The sequence below is a fragment of the Oikopleura dioica genome, chromosome 1 (assembly GCF_907165135.1).
Source record: "Oikopleura dioica chromosome 1, OKI2018_I68_1.0, whole genome shotgun sequence".
NCBI classification, from domain to species: domain Eukaryota; kingdom Metazoa; phylum Chordata; class Appendicularia; order Copelata; family Oikopleuridae; genus Oikopleura; species Oikopleura dioica.
Genome location: NC_137291.1, coordinates 5,377,853 through 5,399,882, shown reverse-complemented (window position 1 = coordinate 5,399,882; position 22,030 = coordinate 5,377,853). Strand labels below are relative to the sequence as shown.

At 41.1% G+C, this 22,030-nt stretch overlaps 8 protein-coding genes and 1 long non-coding RNA gene across 9 annotated transcripts; 3 read left to right on the top strand and 6 right to left on the bottom strand.

Annotated features, from left to right (window-relative positions):
* Positions 1 to 3,091: 3,091 nt before the first annotated feature.
* Positions 3,092 to 4,888, top strand: LOC145711753 (sodium- and chloride-dependent GABA transporter 2-like). The gene is made up of 4 exons (XM_081789443.1): positions 3,092 to 3,158; positions 3,200 to 3,818; positions 3,864 to 4,466; positions 4,506 to 4,888. The coding sequence occupies exons 1-4, from the start codon at positions 3,132 to 3,134 to the stop codon at positions 4,886 to 4,888; spliced, it is 1,632 nt and encodes a 543-aa protein (XP_081645569.1). The 5' UTR covers positions 3,092 to 3,131.
* Positions 4,889 to 7,250: 2,362 nt separating this feature from the next.
* On the top strand, positions 7,251 to 8,863 carry LOC145711752 (uncharacterized). Its single transcript, XM_081789442.1, has 8 exons — positions 7,251 to 7,489; positions 7,532 to 7,644; positions 7,684 to 7,757; positions 7,816 to 7,866; positions 7,911 to 8,084; positions 8,123 to 8,442; positions 8,482 to 8,629; positions 8,675 to 8,863. Exons 1-8 carry the CDS (start codon positions 7,251 to 7,253, stop codon positions 8,861 to 8,863), a joined length of 1,308 nt encoding a protein of 435 aa, XP_081645568.1.
* Positions 8,864 to 9,363: 500 nt separating this feature from the next.
* Positions 9,364 to 12,888, bottom strand: LOC145711751 (dynein regulatory complex subunit 5-like). Its single transcript, XM_081789441.1, has 7 exons — positions 12,774 to 12,888; positions 12,577 to 12,731; positions 12,158 to 12,502; positions 11,095 to 11,295; positions 9,928 to 10,053; positions 9,675 to 9,813; positions 9,364 to 9,627 (listed from the first exon to the last, which is right to left on the bottom strand). The coding sequence occupies exons 1-7, from the start codon at positions 12,868 to 12,870 to the stop codon at positions 9,431 to 9,433; spliced, it is 1,260 nt and encodes a 419-aa protein (XP_081645567.1). The 5' UTR covers positions 12,871 to 12,888; the 3' UTR covers positions 9,364 to 9,430.
* On the top strand, positions 10,530 to 11,101 carry LOC145695694 (uncharacterized). The gene is made up of 2 exons (XR_014133768.1): positions 10,530 to 10,684; positions 10,957 to 11,101. It is a non-coding gene; the product is annotated as an uncharacterized LOC145695694 (long non-coding RNA).
* Positions 12,889 to 12,918: 30 nt separating the features above from the next.
* LOC145695690 (vacuolar protein sorting-associated protein 28 homolog) lies at positions 12,919 to 13,834 on the bottom strand. Its single transcript, XM_081772693.1, has 4 exons — positions 13,601 to 13,834; positions 13,371 to 13,517; positions 13,163 to 13,327; positions 12,919 to 13,121 (listed from the first exon to the last, which is right to left on the bottom strand). Exons 1-4 carry the CDS (start codon positions 13,812 to 13,814, stop codon positions 13,051 to 13,053), a joined length of 597 nt encoding a protein of 198 aa, XP_081628819.1. The 5' UTR covers positions 13,815 to 13,834; the 3' UTR covers positions 12,919 to 13,050.
* A 4-nt stretch (positions 13,835 to 13,838) lies between these two features.
* LOC145695681 (uncharacterized) lies at positions 13,839 to 17,450 on the bottom strand. The gene is made up of 8 exons (XM_081772683.1): positions 17,297 to 17,450; positions 16,476 to 16,898; positions 15,610 to 16,050; positions 14,724 to 15,063; positions 14,440 to 14,678; positions 14,184 to 14,367; positions 14,040 to 14,133; positions 13,839 to 13,998 (listed from the first exon to the last, which is right to left on the bottom strand). The coding sequence occupies exons 1-8, from the start codon at positions 17,426 to 17,428 to the stop codon at positions 13,971 to 13,973; spliced, it is 1,881 nt and encodes a 626-aa protein (XP_081628809.1). The 5' UTR covers positions 17,429 to 17,450; the 3' UTR covers positions 13,839 to 13,970.
* A 23-nt stretch (positions 17,451 to 17,473) lies between these two features.
* On the bottom strand, positions 17,474 to 18,468 carry LOC145695688 (UPF0193 protein EVG1-like). Its single transcript, XM_081772691.1, has 3 exons — positions 18,312 to 18,468; positions 17,735 to 18,097; positions 17,474 to 17,691 (listed from the first exon to the last, which is right to left on the bottom strand). The coding sequence occupies exons 1-3, from the start codon at positions 18,463 to 18,465 to the stop codon at positions 17,552 to 17,554; spliced, it is 657 nt and encodes a 218-aa protein (XP_081628817.1). The 5' UTR covers positions 18,466 to 18,468; the 3' UTR covers positions 17,474 to 17,551.
* A 62-nt stretch (positions 18,469 to 18,530) lies between these two features.
* Positions 18,531 to 19,394, bottom strand: LOC145695691 (uncharacterized). Its single transcript, XM_081772694.1, has 3 exons — positions 19,234 to 19,394; positions 19,102 to 19,187; positions 18,531 to 18,984 (listed from the first exon to the last, which is right to left on the bottom strand). Exons 2-3 carry the CDS (start codon positions 19,178 to 19,180, stop codon positions 18,608 to 18,610), a joined length of 456 nt encoding a protein of 151 aa, XP_081628820.1. The 5' UTR covers positions 19,181 to 19,187; positions 19,234 to 19,394; the 3' UTR covers positions 18,531 to 18,607.
* Positions 19,395 to 19,419: 25 nt separating this feature from the next.
* On the bottom strand, positions 19,420 to 22,017 carry LOC145695682 (CWF19-like protein 1). The gene is made up of 6 exons (XM_081772684.1): positions 21,729 to 22,017; positions 21,083 to 21,583; positions 20,798 to 20,988; positions 20,495 to 20,752; positions 19,934 to 20,183; positions 19,420 to 19,656 (listed from the first exon to the last, which is right to left on the bottom strand). The coding sequence occupies exons 1-6, from the start codon at positions 22,012 to 22,014 to the stop codon at positions 19,487 to 19,489; spliced, it is 1,656 nt and encodes a 551-aa protein (XP_081628810.1). The 5' UTR covers positions 22,015 to 22,017; the 3' UTR covers positions 19,420 to 19,486.
* Positions 22,018 to 22,030: the final 13 nt, after the last annotated feature.

The following is a 22,030-nucleotide window of genomic DNA, read 5'->3' as shown; positions in this document are numbered from 1 at the left end:
CCGTGTCACATTTAAAGTCCTCTAAAGAGCCTGTCCAGATCGCCGGACCAATCAAAGCAGCCATTCCTAGACGAAAGCCACCAGTTAGGACGTACCATAGGATGCCAAGACGGGTACTGTACAAAAGTGCTAGAAAATTGTCACGCGGAGAAGTTTATAAAGAAAACCTGTATTGGAGTATTCAATCAGTGTTTCTGCAAGAGCGAGCCCCATTTTAGTTGAATCTGATCAAAATTCGCAGCGTTAGGATATTCTCTCGTCAAGAGAAAAGAGCAAGGATTGAGGTGTATCCTGCTTTTATGGAGCAGGCCGTGGCTATCTAAACGTGTGCGCGGTAGACCGCATAAGAGGAATGAACATTCTCTTCCATTTCTTGCGAAAACAATAAGGGTTCATTATGAGGGGATGCCTCTCCCCAGATCGCCAATTGGCAATTGCCCAATTTGGGTGAGGGTTAGGGTTAGGGAGTATGATGGTCATAATTTTATTCATAACTTTTTTATTCGTATCAACAGAAACTACATTTGCGTTCTCGGTCGAGTTTATCAAACGATGTTCCAGTCGATAATTTCTCAGCTTTTTCGATGGCGGGTGCTTCATCAACCTTATTTTTTTACATTTTCAGAAACTAAAGAGCTCCTACCGGCGATATTTCGTGGTGGAAGCTTTCCCTGAAATACCCGTTTGGGACAGCTAGGGAACTTCTAGCGCTGGCGAGCGGAGCACGGTAACGTTCTTCGGCAAAGTGTCGACCGATCAAGGCACGATTTTTGATGGAGCGGATCTTTCGATGGAAAAAATGGCTGCATGCAGAAACGAAGTCCGTCACTTTAGCCAATGATAAAGGTCTTTTGTACAGATTCGAGAGTACCTGTAAGAGCAATTGAGAGAAGACAGGTGATGGTCATGTAGAAGAGGGAGATTTTCTTTTCTGTTGGCTAGAATTTTTTAAAGGGAGGACCTTTGGTTAAATTACTTTATTGACGAAGCAAAGAATGTTCTTGTTTTTGTTGCACCACTGTCTGACGTAAACGTCCTTGACTGGACAGTAGTAAGTGGCTGGTACATCAAATAGTCCGACAAAGGCGTATTGATGATCGGCTCCGTATCGCCCGATGTTGTTCATATTCAGCTGAATTTTCAATGTTTAGGAGGATAAAAATGGCATTATAATGGCAATAAAGGAACCTGGATCAGCGTCGAAAACGAAAAGAAGCACACTTCAACGCAGAGTCTGCAAAGAAGATGGACCAAAAACGCGAATCGAATCTGCTGGCTCCAGACCACCTCAACCACCTTCTTCCCCATCACTCGCAGTTTTCGTTTTTCTTTTCTCGCCTTCATTACTTCCCGATTTGTGAGCTTCGACGCTTCAGAAACAGATTCTTCGATTGTATGATCTGATCCAAAATTTGTCGATTTTTCCTCCAGTTTTCTTCTTCTCGCATCTGTAAAATTTCAAATCAGGAGAGCTAGACTCGAAAAGCCTAACTGTACCTAATCGTCGTTTTCCATCTTCAAGATAAATATAGCTCGTGAAGACAAAACTCGGAAAAAGCGTCGCAATCTTTAAAATGATTCAATTTTTTTCTGCTAAAATCAAGGAAGAGTACGATCCTTCGAATCCCTTCCAATTGAATTTGCCAAAGTTTATCAAGTCCAATTGGCATAAAATTATTGTAGCAAGCATTTTCGCAACCGAATAAAACCGTGTCACATTTGAAATCATCAGCAGTGCCAGTCCAGATCGCCGGGCCAATCAAAGCCGCCATTCCAAGTCGAAAGCCGCAAGTAAGGGCGTACCATAGAATGCCAAGGCGGGTACTGTACAAGATCGCTACGATACAGTAAGCGGGAAAAACTCATTCTGGCTTGAATAAAAAACCTGTGTTTGAATATTCAATTAATGTTTCTGCAAGCGCCAGCCCCATTTCAAAAATGATCCTGCGAAAATTGGCTTCAGTGGTAAACTCTCTTGCCAAGATAAAATGCAAGGTTGCAGATTCATGCTTGCTTTTATGAAGATGATCGCGGCTATCTAAACGGTGCGCGGTAGACCGCAAAAGTGGACTGTAGCTTCTGTTCTATTCCTAACGAAAACATAAAGGGTTCACTTTGAAGAGAGCGACGTTTATTTCAGAGCAAGACTAGTATTCAAAGAGTGAATTCAATTCTGATACGAAAGCGAGCAATTTCTACTTTCGCGGTATCTCCGGTCATCTGCAGATTTCTCTTTCCATTCAAATTTTATGGAATTCTGGTTGGAATCAAAAGACTTGCTCTCGGCCTAACAGGGTGAGTTTATTTTACTTATTCTGTTTTACGATGATTTAGGCTTCTGATCTTCGGCCTTCAAGAAATCCCAAACAAGTTCGGCTCGACACAATTTTTGGAGTTAAGAAGATTTGGAGTAAGCTTAAAGGAGCAACTTTATTTTCCGGAGATACTCCAAATCGGAGCAAAATTTCAAAGCCGATTTTAATGGTGTTAAGGGCCTCCCGGCCCTGTCAAACCCCGGCAAAAACGCGCCTCCGGGCCCGGACTTTCTTTTGAGCTATTCAGATACCCTTAAATATTTCTGCAACACCCTTAAAATCGGCGTTGAAATTTTGCTCCAATTTGGAGTATCTCCGGAAAATAAAGTTGCTCCTTTTAGCTTACTCCAAATCTTCTTAACTCCTAAAATTGACCATAGCCAACAAGTTCGGCAAGAATGGTTTCGCTGGTGTTTTTTATTTCTTTATTGCTATTCAAGTTCTCATGATAATATTTCCTATCAGATAGGACCTATCTGCTTCGGAAGAAAACTTTTCTCAATAAAAATTCACGCATGAATATTTTACTACAGTACAGTGTATTTTGTCGTCTAGTCTAGTTTCAACTTTAAAGTGAGCCTTTTCGCTTTTCAAATGACATTTAGAAAAAATCCACCTAGACAAGTGGCAGGAATATTATCTATTCAAAGAAATGACTCCGAAGAAAGACTCAGCAACAATGACATCAAGGAAAAAACCCAAGCCTCAAGCAATCTAGGTTGAAAAGCCAATTTCCGCTTACGTTAAATAATAAATAAATTGTTTCAACAAAAAAGTTCACTCACCATTTGCTGAAGAGAAAAAAATTCTGAAAATATGGATTCGAAGCCATCAGCAAGAATTGTAAGAACAGGAACGAGTTTAGATATTAGTGAAATTTTCAGAAATGGACGAATCAAAGAGAATTCGTCTTGACGGTAGCTGGTTGTTGCATTGGACTTGGAAATGTTTGGCGATTTCCGTACTTGTGTTATAAATATGGAGGCGGTGCATTCCTGGTCCCTTATTTTACCTTTGTTCTGCTCGTGGCAGTGCCGACAATGTTGCTCGAATTTTCAATGGGCCAGTTCATGTCGCTTGGAGGAATAAAAGTATGGAAAATTGTTCCGATCGCGAAAGGCATTGGCTTTGCTGGGATGATTCTTTCGAGCTGGTTCGCTATCTACTACGTGGTGATTCTCGCGTGGGCACTTTTTTACTTTCTCCACTCTGCAACCGGAAATTCTCCTTGGTCAAACTGTGACAACTCCTTCAACAGCCCCTGCTGTTCTTCGGAATATAATCAAAACGGAACCCTCGTCATCCCCGAAGCTTGCAACTCTACAGCCCAGTTGCCCGAAACAGAATTCTGGTTTCAGCGAACTTTGAACATTTCTTCTGGTTTTGAAGATGTAGGAAGGCTTCGATTAGAGCTTCTCGGCTGTCTTGTCATTATGTGGGTTCTTGTCTTCTTCTGTGTTTTCAAGGGGATCAAGTCAACTGGCAAATCTGCTTATGTAACAGGTAATTTTCTTCCAAGATTTCTTCCATCAACTTTCAATAATTCAGCAACGATGCCAATGATCATGCTCCTCTTCCTCGTTGGAAACGGAGTCTCCCTCCCAGGAGCTTCAATCGGCCTAAGATATTACCTCAAACCAGTTTACCATAAACTCGTCGATCCAGAAGTATGGCTTGCTGCCGGCAGCCAAGTCATCTTTAGCTACGTCCTCGGCACTGGAGTTCTTACAACGCTTGGAAGCTTCAACAAATACGATTATAACATTTTCAAATGGACCTCTCGGCTTTGCTTCCTGAATTGTTCCGCCTCGTTTCTCGCTGGAATCGCAATTTTTAGCGTCTTGGGAAACATGTCGTACGAAACAGGCATTCCGATGGAGACAGTTGGACGAAGTGGACCAGGACTGGCTTTCATCGCCTATCCCAGGGCTTTGAAAGCACTGCCGTATTGCCACGTCTGGTTCAGTTTGTTCTTTGGAATGTTGATCATTCTTGGTTTGGCTTCGGAATGCTCAGTTATTGAGTCGATTTCGTCAATGATCGTGGACTTCCATCAAAGCTGGTTTGACAAGAAGAAACATAGAAGACCCATCTTTGTGTTCTTTGTTTGCGTTTTGTTTTTCTTGATGGCTCTTCCACTAATCAATCAAGGTAAACCTTTAACGACAAATTTTTTCACTCCGATTTCAGGTGGAATCTTCCTCTTCAATTTATACGACTCATATTCGGTCTCTGGAATCTGCGTCCTCGTTGTTGTCATCAGCCAGAGCATCGCAATGGGCTGGCTTTACGGAGTCGAAAAATTCTACGACGATCTTTTTGACATGTTCGGCCACAAAATGGATCCCCGAAGACGACCATGGTCATTTTTCGGAATCTGCTGGAAATGGATTACGCCTGCAATTTGCTCAGCTGTTTTGCTTGCACAAGTTATTTCGGTGAAAAAGCCAAGTTACAGTCTTCCAAGTGGAATTTATCAGTATCCAGCTTCGGGAACTGCCGTTGCAGCTTTTATGACTCTGTCCAGTATTATTTGCATTCCGATTTACGCGCTAAAGAAACGGTCCCGTTGATTAATTTTCGTAAAATATGAAATGAAGCGACCGCGAAAATAGAAAATTATGAGTGAGATCAAAAGCCCTTACGGATTTAAAAGTTTTTCTCGAGCTTTCGAGCTCTTAACGCTGCCCAATCTTCCGGTAGATCATCCTTCAAGGTTTGTTACAGAGAGAATTGAAATCTAAAGGATTTTCAAGGCAAGAACTGAAGTTAATTGATGAACAAAAGTAACTGAACGTTCATTTACTGATTCAAAGCTTCCGCTCCAACACTTTATCTAAATAAATTTAATTACTGAATTCACAATTCTTTGAATCCAATCGCAAATATCAAACTGACTTGAGGAACGAACTTCATATTTACTGAGTAATTTGCCTGTACTTCAAAAAAAACCATCCAGTCAAATTGTTCCAACTTCAAAAATGAGATTTCCAAGCATTTTTATCTTTTTGGAGGGCGTTTTCGTCGCCGATTGCAGCTCGAAAGCTCGTCAGCGGTCGGATTTTCTTGGCAACGATATTTTTCGCACAAGACCACTTATTTACTCTTCAAAAAATGATTTGTATCAAGAAAATGTTGAATCAGAAGCTGTTGGGGCCAGCAAACCGGGATTCTCGAAAAATGACGATATCGAGAGAAGCTTTGAAATCAAGGAAGACGAATGCCCGTGAGTTTAGTATTTAAGGTTCGTGTGTCAACTCCTATTAAGTGATAAAGCCTTGCAGTCAGAATGCGAAGGTGTTTGCCGAGTCGAGTACAACAGATGCCGTCTTCTCTGCGAAACGGAGTACTGCCAGTCAATCTGTGACAGGGAATTCCAAAGTAAATAAAAATGAATGAATAATTTCCACTAATTCTAAGGTTGCCGCGACAACTGTCCCTGCGGAGAAAACTGCAAAGAAGGATGTTTCAACTGCGACAACGAAATTTGCCGGGGATGTTTTCAAAATTAGTTAGTCTGATTTTTTGTGACACCAAATGTTTAGGAGACAACAACGATAACTGTCATAACAACAACGATGCCATTATCTGAACAAGTAATTTTTGTGAAATAAAAATGATTGGTAATCTTTTCAGCACATTCTGGTAATTGGCGACAGTTTGAATGAGGCTTTCTCGATCTCTTTCGACGGGTCGACAAAGACGCCAAAATCAATCACAGGAAAAATAGACGAATACGTTCGCTCGGCTCCTCATGCTTTAGTCAACGGCGAGTTCTTTATTTTCGGTGGATTCATGGATTCTTATAAAGTAAGCAAATTTTTAAGGCATTGAATTAATTACTGTAATGATTTTAAGATTGCTAAATTGACTGGATGTAACTGGGAAGAACAGCCTCAAAGACTGACGAATAGATTTGGTGCTGGTTCCGCTGCACTCACCATTGAAGACAAAGCATTAATTTGCTTCGATTACATGGACAGAAACAATTGTGAAATTTACGATGGAAAGTCGGTAGTCTCCACTTACTCGGCTAAAAGGCATTACGCTGGCAAACTGGCATTCTTCAAGGGGCAACCGACAACAGTTAGCGGCGACTATAGTTGGTCTTCTGACTCAAAATTAGTGGAGACTCTTAGTTCCACCGGTTGGGTTTCTTTAGGCGATTTTCCGAGGTAGTTGAAAACTGATTCTTTTGAATTTTCATCTTTAGTGTAATCGCTTACCATGTTCTTATCGGGCTTCCGAGTGGAAACCTCTTGCTGGCAGGAGGAGAAATTTATGAAGACGACGACTGGACTACTCAAACAGCAATTTGGCTTCTTGAAAGCGACATTTGGAAAACAATCGGAAATCTTCAAAATGTAAGCTTCAGAATTTATAATTTGATATTCTTGAAGAACTAAGGATCTTATCTTAGGCTGACTACGGAGGATCCGGAATAATGATCGATGATTCAATTTTCATCGTCTCTGGCTACGAAAAGCCACACGCAATTCAACGACTCGATCTTAAAGGAGATTATCTGGTCAATCAAGAAGTCATTGGGAACTCTTTTGCCAGTTGGATTCCCGTTCTCTTGGAAGTTTCTGCTGATTATTGCCTCTAAAGAATCCTCATCAAATAATAAATCTTGACTTTGTTGAATCTCTTTTTTCCCGAGCAGTTTTCATCTGAAACTTTCAGACTGAAAGAACCTGAAGAAAGATTTATTTCTTCGGGCAAATTTGCGATAGACAAATTGATGAAAAAAGACGCTAATTATCTTCAATTATCCTCTTATTTTCTCGGAATTTCATCAGGTGAAGCGCCCGATACACCGATTTTATACGAACGCAAATATCAAATCGACTTGAAGAACGAACTTGACATTTACTGAGTAATTTGCCTGAACTTCAAAAAAAATCATCCAGTCAAATTGTTCCAACTTCACAAATGATTTTTTTAAGCTTTTTTATCTTTTTGGAGGGCCTTTTCCTCGTCAATTGCAGCTCGAAAGCTCGTCAGCGGTCGGATTTTCTTGGCAACGATAATTTTCGCCCTAGACCGTTTTCTAATTCAACTGATTTGTATCTAGAAGATCTTGAATCAGAAGCTGTTGGGGCCAACAAACCTGGATTTTTGAAAAATGGCGAGCTCGAGAGAAGCTTTGAAATCAAGGAAGACGACTGCCCGTGAGTTTATTATTTTTGGATTTCGTGTCAATTCGTTTTCAGGGATAAAGACTTGCAATCAGAATGCGAAGATGTTTGCCGAGTCGAATACAACAGATGCCGTCTCCTCTGCGAAACGGAGTACTGCCAATCAATCTGTGAGAAGGAACTTCAAAGTAAAAAAAAATTAGTGAAAAATTTCTACGTTTTCTAAGGTTGCCGCGACAACTGTCCCTGTGGAGAAAACTGTCAAGAAGGATGCTTTAATTGCGAAAATCATATCTGTCCGGTGCGTTGACGAAATGAATTGTTCATTAATTTTTTGAATCATAACACGAAGAATTCAGGAGACAATAACGACGACAGTCATAACGACAACGATCTCAACATCTGATGAGGTAAAAGTTATCAAGTAAGTAATCCTAATAAATTTTACTTCAAGCACATTTTGGTTATGGGGGAAAGTTTGGAAAAGGCTTTCTCTATTTCTTTCGATGGATCAACAAAAGCTCAAAAAACGATCATCGCAAAAAGTGACCGCTACGTTCGTGCAGCTCCGCATGCCTTTGTCAAGGGCGAGTTGTTCATTTTTGGTGGATTTAGCGACTCACGCAAAGTAAACGCATTTCATCATTTTGAAAAAATATTCTCAAGATTGCTAAATTGAGTGGCTGTGAATGGATAGAACAGCCTCAACAAATGACCAACATTTATTCTGCTGGATCCGCCGCACTAACTATTAATGACAGTGCATTAATTTGTTTCGATTACACGTTCCTTACTCAATGTGAAATATACGACGGAGAATCGGCAATCTCAACTTACTCGACCTCATCGAGGCATTACGGAGGCAAACTGGCATTCTTCAAGGGACAACCGACAACAGTTGGGGGCGACTGGTTTGGCTCTTCTAGCCCGAAAAAGGTGGAGACTCTGAGCTCTACTGGCTGGGTTTCTTTGAACGATTTCCCGATGTATTTCAAAAAATTTGATTCTTAAATAAAAATCTTAAGGATAATTGCTTATCATGTTCTTATTGGCCTTCCGAGTGGAAATCTTTTACTGGCTGGAGGAGAAACATATGAGGACAACTGGGTTGCTCAAACTGCAATTTGGCTTCTTGAAAACGACACTTGGAAAACGATCGGGAATCTTCAAAACGTAAGCTTCAGATTCGAATAATTGTCAGAGTTAAATTCATCTCAGGCTGACTACGGAGGATCTGGAATAATGATCGACGATTCAATTTTCATCGTCTCCGGTTACAAAGATCCACATTCAATTCAGCGACTTGATTTAGAAGGAGATAACCTGGTCAATCAAGAAGTCATTGGAGACACATTTCATAGTTCGATACCTGTTCTTTTGAAAGTTTCCGCTGATTATTGCGCCTGAAGAGTCCAGATCAAATAGTAAAGATTGATTTTGCAGAATCTGTTTCTTTTAATCGAGTATTTTTTTAGCAGTTCTCTCCTGCAGGCTACAGTTCCGCAGCATTAGGTTATCCAAATAAATATAAAAAGCACGGGAGGCTCTAAAACCCAAAACGCAGCTACCACCCGTCAATCGGTTAAAACACGATCGGTGTCAGGGAAAACACACAACCGCGGCCAAGTTCATTGCGCAGAATCAACGCATGTGCATGCCGCAGCCGTTTCACGCTTGCGTGGATTCAAGTCCAAAAAGAGTAAGCCAAACTTGCGCCAAATTATCCCTCGAAGACGCCACCTGAGATGCTCACCTAGCACCTTGATTTTTATATTGAAAAAATGCTCCAAAATTGTATGTAAAGCTCTTTTGATTTCGGCTTTTTAATTCCTGTCAGTTGTTAGTACTCTTTTTGATCTCAGCCCTGGGAAAAAAGGGATGAAAACAGTTGGAAAAGGTGATAAGAAAATAGAATATGTTTATTAGAAAAAATATAGAGCAGTAGAAAAGAGTTTAGCTTCGTTAATATTTTTTTTACAACGTTTGATTTTCTTCAACTTTGAGGAGAATCGCCTGTTCAGAATCAGGCGTGACTCCTGTCAATCTCAAGTCAATCGAAGTCAGAGTCGAGTTGCTCCGCATCGCGTGTTGAAGATTCTTGCCGGATTCTTCCCCAATATTGCAAGAAGCAAGCAACACTTCTTCAAGCGTTTCATTCTTCGACAGCACAGCTAGAAAACGCCGGAAATTGGGCACTTGAAAAATCAATAGTACTTACAGGAAAGTGCCTTTCCAAATCCCTCTCCGAGATTATTCGCAGCAATATGCAAGTTCGTCAGGGTCGAGTTGCTTTCGAGGGCGTCGCAAATGAGCTCTCCACCGATATCGTTGATAAAGTTTTGCGTTAAATTCAGTTTCTACCGATTGGGATTTATTTTTGCTTATTGTTTGCAAAGCTGTTTAGGTTCTTATCGATAACCCTAACCAAAAACTTTTCAAAACACGAAAAATCAAGGGGAAAAATCAAGGAAAAAATCCCAAGTCTTGAGTCTCGTGAGATCCTTCAAAAGCGAATTAGCAATCGCCCCAGCGCCTTCGTCTCCGATCTCATTGTCTTCGAGGATGAGCTCTTCGAGCGTATTCACCGTCGATACAAGCTGAAAAGGGGATTAAATTATCGCCGATGCAGATTACTGAAAAAATCATCTGTAGCGTGAAATACAATTATATTTTCAATAGAAATTTTCAACCGCAAAAGCTTCAAAAACTCCATCAAAAAAATATTACCCGAAATTGTCCCCCTTCCGTAAAATCATCCATAAGTCGCTAAACCTTCTACCCTTCCCATGCCCAACCCTGCCCATCTGTTTCTCAGCCGCTTTTCCTTCTGAGAAAATAAAATCTTCAAATGACAAGTTCGCCGAAACCATCTGCTCACATCCTGTCGCGCTATTAAATTTCCCATAAAGACAGATTTCACCGATCCTGCGAGTGATACCATAAGCGTAATTTCTTATCAAAGGCTTCGATCGGCCAGCACAAGAAACACCTGGCCAGCATCCCACACTGCGCTCCGGCGGCGCTCGAGATCGATCTGTCGCGAATTTAACCGAAAACGCCCCGCAGAGGAACATCACATCTCGACAAACGGTTTTCAATTATTCCCTTTTGCAGATAACAAAAGAGACTTCCCTCTCATTCCTCAAAAACTCCCCAAAGAAAAGCGAAAGAAAAATGATGGAAGCTAACCCAAAAGAGATTAAAAACCACCGATGTCTTCTTTGCGAGGTAAGATTTCTAGTGATCAATGAAAACCGTAATTGTTCAATTAGTTAATGAGATCTATTTATTAGATTTAAAGCGCTTACTTCTCGAGAAATAATTATTAATCTCCATGGGATCTAGATCAAAAGCTTCCACTTTTCTTAGCTCGATTCTAAAAATTCTAGTTCTACTTTTATTCCAACAATAATACTAACAAGTCAAGGAAAACGGAAGTTGTCAACAATTTCCGCTCCCCTTGTCATCCCTTATTTCCGCCTGACCGAGTTTCTTTTTAGGCTGGACCTGGTCTTTGCATGTTCCGCCCTGGTCAACAAATGCCCGAGATCAAGAAGAAAACCCTCCGCGCCCGCTTCTCGCACAAAATGAAGAAGTTTTTGAAACACTAACCGCCCGAGAAATTCTAATTTACGCACCTTTCCGATCGCCCTCGCAGCCGAGCATCTGAGATGATTTCTTCGCAAGTCCAAGACGCGAAGGTTCGGATGTTTGAGAAGAGATTTGATGATGATCCGAGCGTTTCCATCGTCCAGTCGCGATTCCGTCAGTCGAAGTACTTTCAGCTGTGGACAAGTTCCCATTGTCGAAGAAATCATTAAAGCATCGTGTTGCGTAAACTTAAATATTTCTGTAAATAAACGATTCTATTCTATTCAAAAAAAAAATATGTTAAAAAGCATCATTTTGTAACGCATGGGAGCGGAAATTTGAGCCTGTTGGTGATAAAGTTGACTGAAAAAGTAACGTAGGGAGTGACGTAGTTGTTGAAACATTTCAATGTCATGACAATTTCATGAAGCCATAGCAGTATTAAAAGTTATGTTGAGGGAAAAAATTTCTCGAAGAAATAATTCATAATAAGTCCTTTCTGCCATTTCACAGGCAATTGAGCATTTCTACGCATTTCTGGATCAATATAAAAACTTCTTTCATGCGAGCTGATAACTTCCTGAGCTGGCAGCAAATCGATGACATTTGGTTGAGTTATGGTCACCCGTCCGTATAGCCACCCTTCTCGGGCTCATACTGGGCTGCTCAATTAATTGAAATGATTGTTTTGAGCGAAAATAATACTGCTTGGAAATGAACTCATTCAAGAACCCATTGTTTGCGAAAAAAATACTCAAGGGCCATTTTGAAATGAGTTCAAGGGGTCGTTTTTTGGTTTTTAAAAGTAGAAAAATTCAGTCATTCAAATACATGCAAGCGAAACGGCTTTGGGAAATTCCCCTCTTCATAAAAAACCCAACGGTAAACAGTAAACAACGCCATATAAATTTTATCCGTTTGATCGCCGCGATAACAGGTTTATTTAGGGGTTTAACGACACGAGAGTCTGCGGTAATTTTCCGCAAATTTCATCCCCCGTCGCCACCTCAAGCATCTCCGGGGTCAATTTTTATTTTTCGATCAATAGAAAAGTGGAAGTCATGAAATTCCTTTTATTTATTTGCAAATATCTTTACTCCCAATTCTTACCGTGAAAAAGCCCCACTCGAAATTCATGCCGACGTTTTTGACCTGGAATTGGATGCTGAATTCTTCTAGTTTTTTCAATTCCGCGACGATGGGCGACAAGTCCATATGGCTAGGGCTGTCTTCCTCATCGTCGTCTTCTTCGTTAATTTCTTTGATGTCCGGAATCGGGGGTAAAATTTGCTCGATGTTGAGTCGCCTCACTTCCGATTTGGCCAAGTTTACAACTCTTCGCAATTCATCGATATCGCTTCGATTAGGGACAAAATGCTCGATTGCCTCTTCCAGCGTCTTTTCCAAGAACATTCGCTTATAGGAGCCGCCATATCGAGCGATATCGTAAACTGGCTTTAATCTGGTTCAAAGAGCGGAAAATTTTATTATTCAAAATATATCGAGTAAGAGTCAAGTCGAACCAGTGCCCAAATCTCATCCGCCCGCCGTTTCCAGTACGTATTGTCGTCTATCAAAACAGCTTTCTCAAGTGGAACGTCGAGGGCGAGCTTTTCGACGAGTACCGATCGTTCCTTTTCGCCCGGCAGCTCGGAAAAGTGAGGAAAATCATTCCAATTAGCAACTAAAAAATATCATTTCCTTGCCTTACTTCTTTTTTACTTACCAATAGTTTTGAGAGCAATCTGTCTTAGAAACGGAACCGTCTGAAGCGTCCACTCATCATCTTCCGCAATAATTCGCCTGGTCATTATTGCTGCCATGCTTACGTTGATAAATTCGCTCTTTGAAAATGTTTTTATTGATGAAGATTGAAAGTTTGAAAAAGCAGATTTATCAATAATTGCAATTAAAAAAGTCTTGATGATTCATCTTTTGAGCATTTTTACATGATCTGGGAACAGTGAAGAGAGTAAGAACAAGAAATACGGAAGAAGAGAAGGTTAATCGAGAAATTGGCGGAATGCGTTGTAGCTTTGTTCCAGATCGAAGAGCATCTGGCGAGCTTGTTCTTCTACAAAACCGGTTGTTTTGGAAACGAAAGGGTTGGTTAACCTGTGATTTCATCTGACGCAGCCATGGGTCGAAGCTCAGCCTCCCAGGATTTCTGCGATTCTTTAATTCCCTCAGGCACGTCCGTCATTCGATCGAGATTGACAACGAGCTCGCGGAGTTCCGGATAAAGACTGTCTTTCGAGTAGTTTTCCAAGTGAATTCGATCTTGAAAAAATACTTATAATAAGAGTCCTCCTTGCTTTCAGACCTTGCAGCGAGATAAAGCCAGCAATAACGTCGGCGATGAGCACATTTTGGTTTCCTTTATTGTCCCTGTTCGTAATCGGTCTGTCTTCCTTGATTCTCGCCATTGCCAAGCGACAATCGAGACGGTATTTTTGCACAAACTCTTCCACTAAAGCAGCTCTCATTAGCGATAGTTTTCGATAAGTTTTCTATGAGAAACAGCAAGAAAATCTCATGGGCGGAACAACTCACCAGATGTTATCTCAGACTGCGGAAGAGCAGTTTTGTACTGCACTAAGAGCCTTGAGCACTGATTCTCGTACTCTTTCGTGCTGATTGCATCCTTGATATTCGCCTTTTCGAGCTCTTGCAGAGTCTTGATTATTGAATACAATTCTGCCTGGTTTTCGATTTCTTCGCGGTCACGGGCGTTTTCATGAAGTCGAACTTCTTGGTACAGACTCATTCTTTTGAAGATGCATTTAAGAACTTTGAATTTCGCTGAACTTTATTTTGAAAGAGGCTGAAAAGAGTTACAGAAAAGAGTTGAGGAAGGAAAAGTTATAACAGTCGGTATTTAATATTGCACCTAGAAATTCTAAGAAGGTATGAGGCTCTTCGTTTAGCGCTTGAACTGCTTTTTCATCGCTCTAGAATGCAATAAGAACGACGAAACGGGATGAAAACTTACAAAACATCAACTTTTGTGAACTGTAAAATCGTCTCCAGCGCCGCCAGCATCGATTTCTTCTTCGTCCCTTCGGGAGCCGCCAGAAATTGAACAACTAAATCACACAATAGACCTCCCTTCTTATGTAAATTTTCTCAAGCTTACTCAAGTTTCTCATGTACTCCTTGGAAGCAGGCGAGTCGTCACGCTCTTGGGCTTGAATCTTTTCTTTGAAAGAATGAACTTCTTCTTGGGACTCGGCGAGTTTTTCTTGGAGACCGCGGATGCGCGATTCTAGCTCGTTTCGACGGCTCCGATGGGTGTTGATTTCTACGTCTTTTCGGGCTAACTAAACATGATTTGGAAATTTTGAAACTAATCTAAAGTGAAGGGAGATCTTCAACTGTAAAATCGACTGTACCTGTTCGGCGTACATAATCAAGGCAGTATCAATATTAGCATCCCCATTTTGCATCAATTGACCAACCGAATCTGGCTGCTCTTTTTCAGCTCCGTCATTTTGTTTTCTCAGGATTTCGATTTCGTTATCCTTGTCAGCCAGAATCTTCTGACTTCGTTCTCGCATTTGGGCGAGTTCGGCTTCGAATTCGGCGATTTTTTCGTTGGCGCGGTTTTCGGAGTCGATTTTTTGCTGATCCGCTTAAGGAAAGGTTGGAGATGGATTTTGAATTCGAGGAAAAGAACCTGAAATCTTCACTGATTCTAGTTTCATCCTGTGCTCTTCGTTGTTCGCGTCGATTTGCTGCTTGAGCTTTTCTTTCTCCCTCCTGACGGTGATAAGCGTCGCCTTGAGACTTTTGATCTCGTCTTTCAGCTCATCCGCGAATCCGACCGGCTGAGCCTTTGGCGCTGATTTTTCCTCTTCATCCTTTTTTACGAGCTTGATTTTCGTTTCTTCGAGCTCGAGTGACAGCTGTTTGATGTCGTCCTGCGCCTGGATAAATAAACGGAAGTAGTCTTGCTTCTCATCTTGGACCGAGTCTTTTGATGTGTTTGTCGAGGTTAGGGCTTGGGATTCGCGCAGCTAAAAATGAACTTGATCGCTAAAAATAACATGAAGGGAGATAAAAATCGGTCAACCAAGGACTCGGAGGATGGAAAATGGGCTAAGCAAATAAGGTCGATTACTGTAATCCTCCTCAAATTGTCCTCTAACAGCATGCCACATGTGACCTAACTCAGTACGTTAGAGCGCCACCGACGAAAGTACTGAAGTTCCAGTCTTTATAAAGAAACTGAAATCGCTTTCAATTATCAATTTAAAAATAATGATCGAGGATTCGTAAAATGAGAAGACAAGAAATTTACATGAAGTTGATTCAGATAATTTTTGGCTGTGAAGATAGCCCTGAAAATTACAAGATGAAGCGGGGTCCTACGGAAATTGTATCTCTATGAAATGATGCCTTTTGATCAATTTCAGTTTTTCTTCATAAGAAGTTCGTATGGCTGTCTGTTTTTTTTTTGAATTTAATATGAGTTCTGATATTATTTGATAAATAAATGAAAAAATGATTGTCCAAAAACTTTGTAAAGTGATTTCTGAAAAAAAAACAGAAATTGAAAATACCTGTTCAATGAGTTCTTTTTGTGCAAGAGTCTTCTGAACTTCCACCGACTTTTCCCTTTCAAGCTCTGAGCAAAGATTCGTCACTCCAGTAATTCTATCTTCGAGTTCCGAAACTTTTGTCTCATTTGCCTCCACCGTCGACTTCAATTTTTCCCGAAGCTCGTCAACTGTTTTTTGCAGCGAAGAATTACTTTGCGTGAGTTCGGAAATTTTGTCATTTGCGCGAGTTTTGATATTTTTTATTTCTCCGTTTTTCTCCGCAAGTTTCTTTTTCGCTTGTTCTAGTTTTTCGTCGAACTGCTTGGTCAGATTCTCGTTGGATTCAGAAGCCTGTTGCTTCGATTTTTCCTCAGAGCGCTTTTGCAAGTTTTTCAGCTCTTCTTTCAGAGTTGCGATATTTTGCTTGAAATCGTCGGATTTCTTGCGCTCGGAGTTAAGTTGCTAAAAAACACGAATTCAACATGTTATCAGATATTTATTCCAACATTCAATTCTCCAGTAGTAATTTATTCAATGGATTTTTAAGTATCTCCAGGGTCAATATCGGTATCTAAACTTGCAAAAAATGCATCATTTTCTCAAACCTCCGGGGGTAAAATTTTACCTCCGAGAAAGGCTTTTATGCAGTTATCTTTACTCGCGGCATCTAGTGGTACGACAGCTGATATTTATGGTAAGATTCTCTGACGATAGCGTCAAGCCTCACCGTCGATTCGAAAATATAAAATGCCTTGAAACTTTGGTGTAACTTATTGTAGAACGATACTCATAATAGCTAGTCAGAAAAATCTATTTTCATAAAAGTAGGTTTTGTCCAAATGCAGGAATTTTTTCCCTTCGAAAATTGAAATTTCTCTCAAATTTACCTTTTGTAGCTCTCTGTTTGTAATTTTCGAAGCATTCGTCTCCGCCTCCATCGCAAGAATCCTCTCCTTAGTGCTGCTTTTGTACTCGTTCAGCTCTTCAAGATAGCGTTTTCTCTCGCTAACGGCAGTTTCATGATCTTTTTCCAGCTTCGAAAATCGCTCCTCAAATTCTTGCTTCATCTTCTTCCGGTCGTTCTGGAAAGTTTCCTGCATTTTCGTCCTTTCGGCGCTCATTTGCGCGAGGGAAGAGGTAAGACGGGCGATTTTTGCTTGATCAGCTGAGGAAGAGTCGGATTGACTTTCGTTCTCCGAGGAGTCTTTTGACTCGCCATTCTCGGTCGATTCCGGATCAGTTTCAGACTTGGCTGGTTCCGGAGAGGAAGCAAGAGCTGCTAGGCTTTCTTCAAGGGTGTTCTTTTCATCCTAAAAATATAGTTTAGCGGAAATTCAATCGCATAGAATCAATGGATAAATAACAGCTGTCGAAAAAGCTGACTTGCATCTGTCCACCATCCCCGACGGATGAAAAATCAGCTGCTAGTGAAGCATAAAAAGTACGAAGAGGTGTTCAGTTATTACCAAAAACGATGAAATGACTTCGAAAGTACTTTTAGAGCATGGATAGACCATATACGGTTTTTGTCAAAATTTACTGTAATAGTGCTAGAAACTGATAAAACAGAGATCTCTATTGATAAATATACAACTGATTTACTTGAAATGAACCAAAATACTCAATTAGTTCTGAATGGTTTGTCTGAACTGATCTGAAACCATACACATTCTTCTTTTGTAATAAATAAATAAAACCTGAAACGAACCTGAAGTGTCTTGTAAGCAGCAACTAGGTTCGCAAGCCTAGTCTTTGTCTTTTTCAACTGTGCTTCTTGTAATTCGCATTTTTCCGCAAGCTCGCGGGTAGAAATGCTATTTCCACCCTTGAAAAAACTCATCTCATTCTTTTTTCTTCTGAAAGTGAATACTGTTGCTCGACTGTAAAAAAAGAGAGCGTTTATTTAGTAGAAAAATAGAAGCAGATTATATAAAAATAGACATGGAAGAGTCAAACAGAAAGGCTAATTTGTGATGCTAGAATTTTTGGACTGGATCTGAGCGCGTTTTCGTTCCAGCTCTTCGTTTCGTTCCAAATCGATCTTTTCCATTTCGCGGATGATCGAGGAAATTTCGCTTTTGATTCCGGCTTCGTATTTTTGCCCTAAAAACATGTCCATTTTCAGAAAAATAGGGATAAAACCGACCTTGACCGAGCTTTTCCATGCTTTTTAAAAACTCTTCCCGTTCTTTGATTTCGTTTTCTAGCTCAGTAAATCTGTCCGCCGCCTCTTTTTTCGGCGCTTGGAGCTCTTTTGCCTTCATTTTTCGATACTCGCGAACAGGGTCTTCCATTCCAAAAGCGAGCTTGTTTACAAACTGGTCTTTCAGGTGATCTCTGTTGACGCAAACGCCGCCTCTGTACTGGGGCCGTTCGTAGCCGCCGCGTTTTTCGATGTCTTCGCGAGATTCTTTGTTGATGATCGAACGAGAGGTCATATTGAAGGATTTGGAGGGGGATTCTTGGGTGGACAGCTCACTGATGTCGTAGGGCTGGTTTCCTCGTTCCGCTTAATAAGATTATCTTTAATTGCCAGTTTCAGTGAAACAAGTCAACAGAGTAAAGATTTCTCTTTAGTGGTCAATAATGGACGAGAATCTGGGACAATCTGACCTACAAACTTAATTAGCCAGCTTTAGTTCCTATCTTTTGTTTTTCAACTCAATACTCGTCCGTTTGATGAAGAGGTCAAATTAAAGCTCTGAAGAGAGAGAAAAGCTTACGTTCAACTGGAAGAGCCTGGCCGACCCTCATCGCTTTGGTGATTTCCTTCTGCTTTTTCCAGGTGATTTTCTTGTCCTTCATCATTTGGTTTATCAAGTTTTGCGTGTCTTTTGAAAGACCTTTTGTCGGGCTTCTGCGATTTGGGGAGGACATAACAATTCTAGTAAAACAAAATGGTTTAAAATCAAGTCTGCTTCACGTCTTTATTCTAGGGTTAGGCTTGGTAGGGCAAAGAAAAGGCAAATGCGAAGGAAACAGAGTTTTTTTTGTTTCATTTGAGCTTTTATTTTTCAATTCATTTGGCAAGATTCTTGTTTTTTCGGCTTCGTAAAACTCTTCCAGTTGGCTCTTTAGCTTTCTTCGGCTCTGGAATTTTCTCCTGCTCATCTGACATTGACTCTTCTTCAATTGTAGCGAGTTGTTCCTCCTCTTCCTCCACAATAACTGGCTCTGGGTGTTGCATTTGTTCTGATTGAGCAGAAGGGGGTGGGAGAATGGAGGGAAGAGATTGATTAACTTGAGGCTGGTCAGTTGATCCCTCATCAAAGTGACCAGAAGTGAGTTCCAAGTTGTTCGCCCGCTCATTTTCGTCGAACAATTGAATAGAGTATCGGATTCGCCGCTCGTCGCGTTCCAAGATTTTCAGCTGGTCGGCCAGATAACGAATTCCCCCTACAAACATCAGGTAAATCACACGGCAGTTATTGAAAGTGCCCCGCAGAGCGCGGTTTTTTTTTGTTTTTATAGCTCTAAGCCGCAAGCGGCTTCTCGATTCCATCATGAACTTACTGTCAAGCGCTTCCTCTTCCTGCTGTAGGGCTGTCCATTCATTGATTAGTGCTTGCTGGGCGTTCGTTTTTCCACTCATTTTTCAACTTTGAAAAGAAAATTTGTGAGATTTAGTTGGTTCCTTCTCTTTACCTTTTATCCTCTTTTATAATTGAATTTTGAAGGGGAAGAATTGCGGTTTTTGGATCCACGAGCTCATCTAGAGATTTATCGCGAATTCTCGAAGTCTTCTGAATGGGCGAATTTCTAGAGATTCTTCGGGAAACGGCAAAACTCATTCTTAAAAACGGATTTTCAAGCTTTTGAGTTTGATTTTTCGTAATTTTGTGGCAGTTGAACGCATTTTATTCAAAAGTAAAATTTTCCTATTTGCAGAAAGAAAGCTCTAATTTGCTTCAATTTCTTTTGGGTTTTCTGAACTTTGGATCGCTTCTTCTGATTCTTCGTCGCTGCTGTCTTGTTCGAGGAAGGGGTCGAATTTCGCGAAGATTTCGCGGAACTTGCCAGCGTAATGTTCTTCTTGGTCGTCTGAGACGACGCAGTTTTTCCAGTCGCCTAGAATTTTGAGTCAAATTTTGGCAGAACCGGGGAGATTTTAAAAAGTTTTTGGGGTAATTTTGGCCCAAATTATGGGGTCATTTAGGGGTGGTAGGGCCTCTGATTGGCTAGAACAGAAAATGCTTTATTTTGATTTGTCGAAAACTTCGAAAAAGAAGTCGACAATTATGCCTATTTAGGTTTTAGGTTGAAAAAAAGAACGGCTTGAAATTAAAATTAAATGGCTTTTCTTTGAGCTGGGAGATAATGAGTCTAGTAGATTATTCAAAATTACCTTTTTCAGGCTTGTTTATAAGTTCGCAAACTGCTTCTCTCCCAAAATTGAGCGGGAATCCTCCTCTGACTCGATGAAGCAATCTTGTTCCGTCGTCCATTTCGCAGAGAAAGAAGGGCGTTCTAGGGCCAGGAACAGCTGATCGCATGTCCACAAGCATGGGTAGTTCTACAAAGTCGATTTCGATCGGGTAGCCGTTTTTGTCCGTTCTTCCGTGGCCGACTTTTGTCAGAGCCGTTGGGATATGTTGCTGAAAACATAAATTTTATCAAAGGAGATAGAAATGGTTCGGTTCAAGTTTTAAACGAACCATTGGGAAAAATGGTTCAGTTTTGCAGGGGGCCGCGGTATGAGATTTAGCCAGCTGTTTCATTCAGTATTTTAAGCATCGTTTTTTTGACTTCTTATTTGAAAAAATAATGAAATGAACGCCTAAAAATTACTAGCAAGATGCATCAGGCAACGAAGATAACTTTGAAGAAAGAATGATGTTTTATTTTCAAATGAATCCGAAAGCCGTTTTAGTTATGTCTTTATAACCCCTAGAATTTATAACTGTACCTTATATTTCTTGTGAATGGGCAAAACTTGAATCTGCATATGATCTGTTTTGTAATTTCTTTCGTAAATAAACGAGCTCAATCCTCTCGACTTGAACATTTCTCTCAGCGCTTTTTTGTACTCTTCTACTTCCGCCGAAACGTCGCTCGGTAGAGTCAGCGAGCTCTGGTAGTGTTGAATCGGAAGAATCAAAACATGCTGGCTGTTTACGCCGCCTCGTGCTAAAGCTACGTAGCAGTGTTCTCCGACAGACACGACCTCGAATCAATTATCAAGGAGGAGCACTAGAATTTCGCCACTTACCATGTGTTTTCGAACATGTTCTCCTCCCAAGCAAAACCAGCAATCACCGAAATCCCTTCTCTGTCGCTTTCCACCCGCTTCGCCAGTCATTGCCTGCTGCCGCTTTCTCCTTTCTATCGCGTCTGGATCATCTGGGTCGTCTTTCAGTTCTGGTCCGTCTGGTAGTGACCATCTGTAGTTTCCAGCGTTTGCTGAAAATGATACAGTAACAACATGGATTTCTAGTTCTCCGCTAGATAAGCCGCTCGAGGCGGCTTCTGGATTATAAATGACAGATCATTGTACCTTTTGCTCTAGCAGCAGCTTCATCAGGAAACGGCGTTTCCGTACAATCCTCTGGCTTCTTCGCTGTCAACTCTCCGGGAGTAATATTAAACGCGTAGAGATACTTTTCTTTATTCGGATTTCCAACATTCGCCAAGGCAATAAATCTGGTTATTTGCAGCAGTTTCGCGCTCTTGTTCTGGTAAGGTCTTCGTTCGTAGTGTTTCTGTTCGAATCCGGCGAAGTGGTAGCGAGGCTTCAGTTCTCTGGTCGCTCTGGCGATTTCTAAGTTGCCGACTTGGAGCAGTCGCGGGTCATCAGGGCTGTTGCCATTGTTGGTGATGCCGAGTGGCCAGCAGGAAGAAAGAAAGACGTCCAAAGTGTTTCCTTGAACCTGATCTTTTAGCTTCTTCCACGCGTTCGCCTGAACTGGGTATTCAGAAGAACCTTCTTTTCCTTCCGCCGAGCCGCCGAGGTATCCGACTCGCAGTCCATCAGCTGTTGTAAACGTTCCGCAGCGACCTGAAAGAAGAAAAATTGAGAAAAGAAAAATGGGAAGAAAGTTTAAAATTAGCTCTCCACTAGTCAAATCACCAAATGAAAGGTAATCAGAGTACTAATATAAAAATCACTGACGAAGCGGCAATTAATTCTTCAAATTCCTTACCTAAGCACATAATATTGGCACAAAGCTCTCCCCCATTATCCAGCCCGGCATAGAACTTGGACTCAGCCACATTCGCCGGTCCAAGAATATACGTCGAAATCGGAATTCTTTTTTCTCCAGTTTTGTATTCATCCCATTCCGGGCATTCCGATCCATCAGTCGGGAAAAACGAGCCAACGCAGTAAAGTTCCGAGAAAGTCTGGCCTTTCGCTTGTAATTTTCGAATTCGGTTGTACAGCGTGTCCAGTTTTCCTAGGACATCGCCCGTCACTAGAATTTTTACCATTCTGAAAACAAGATTA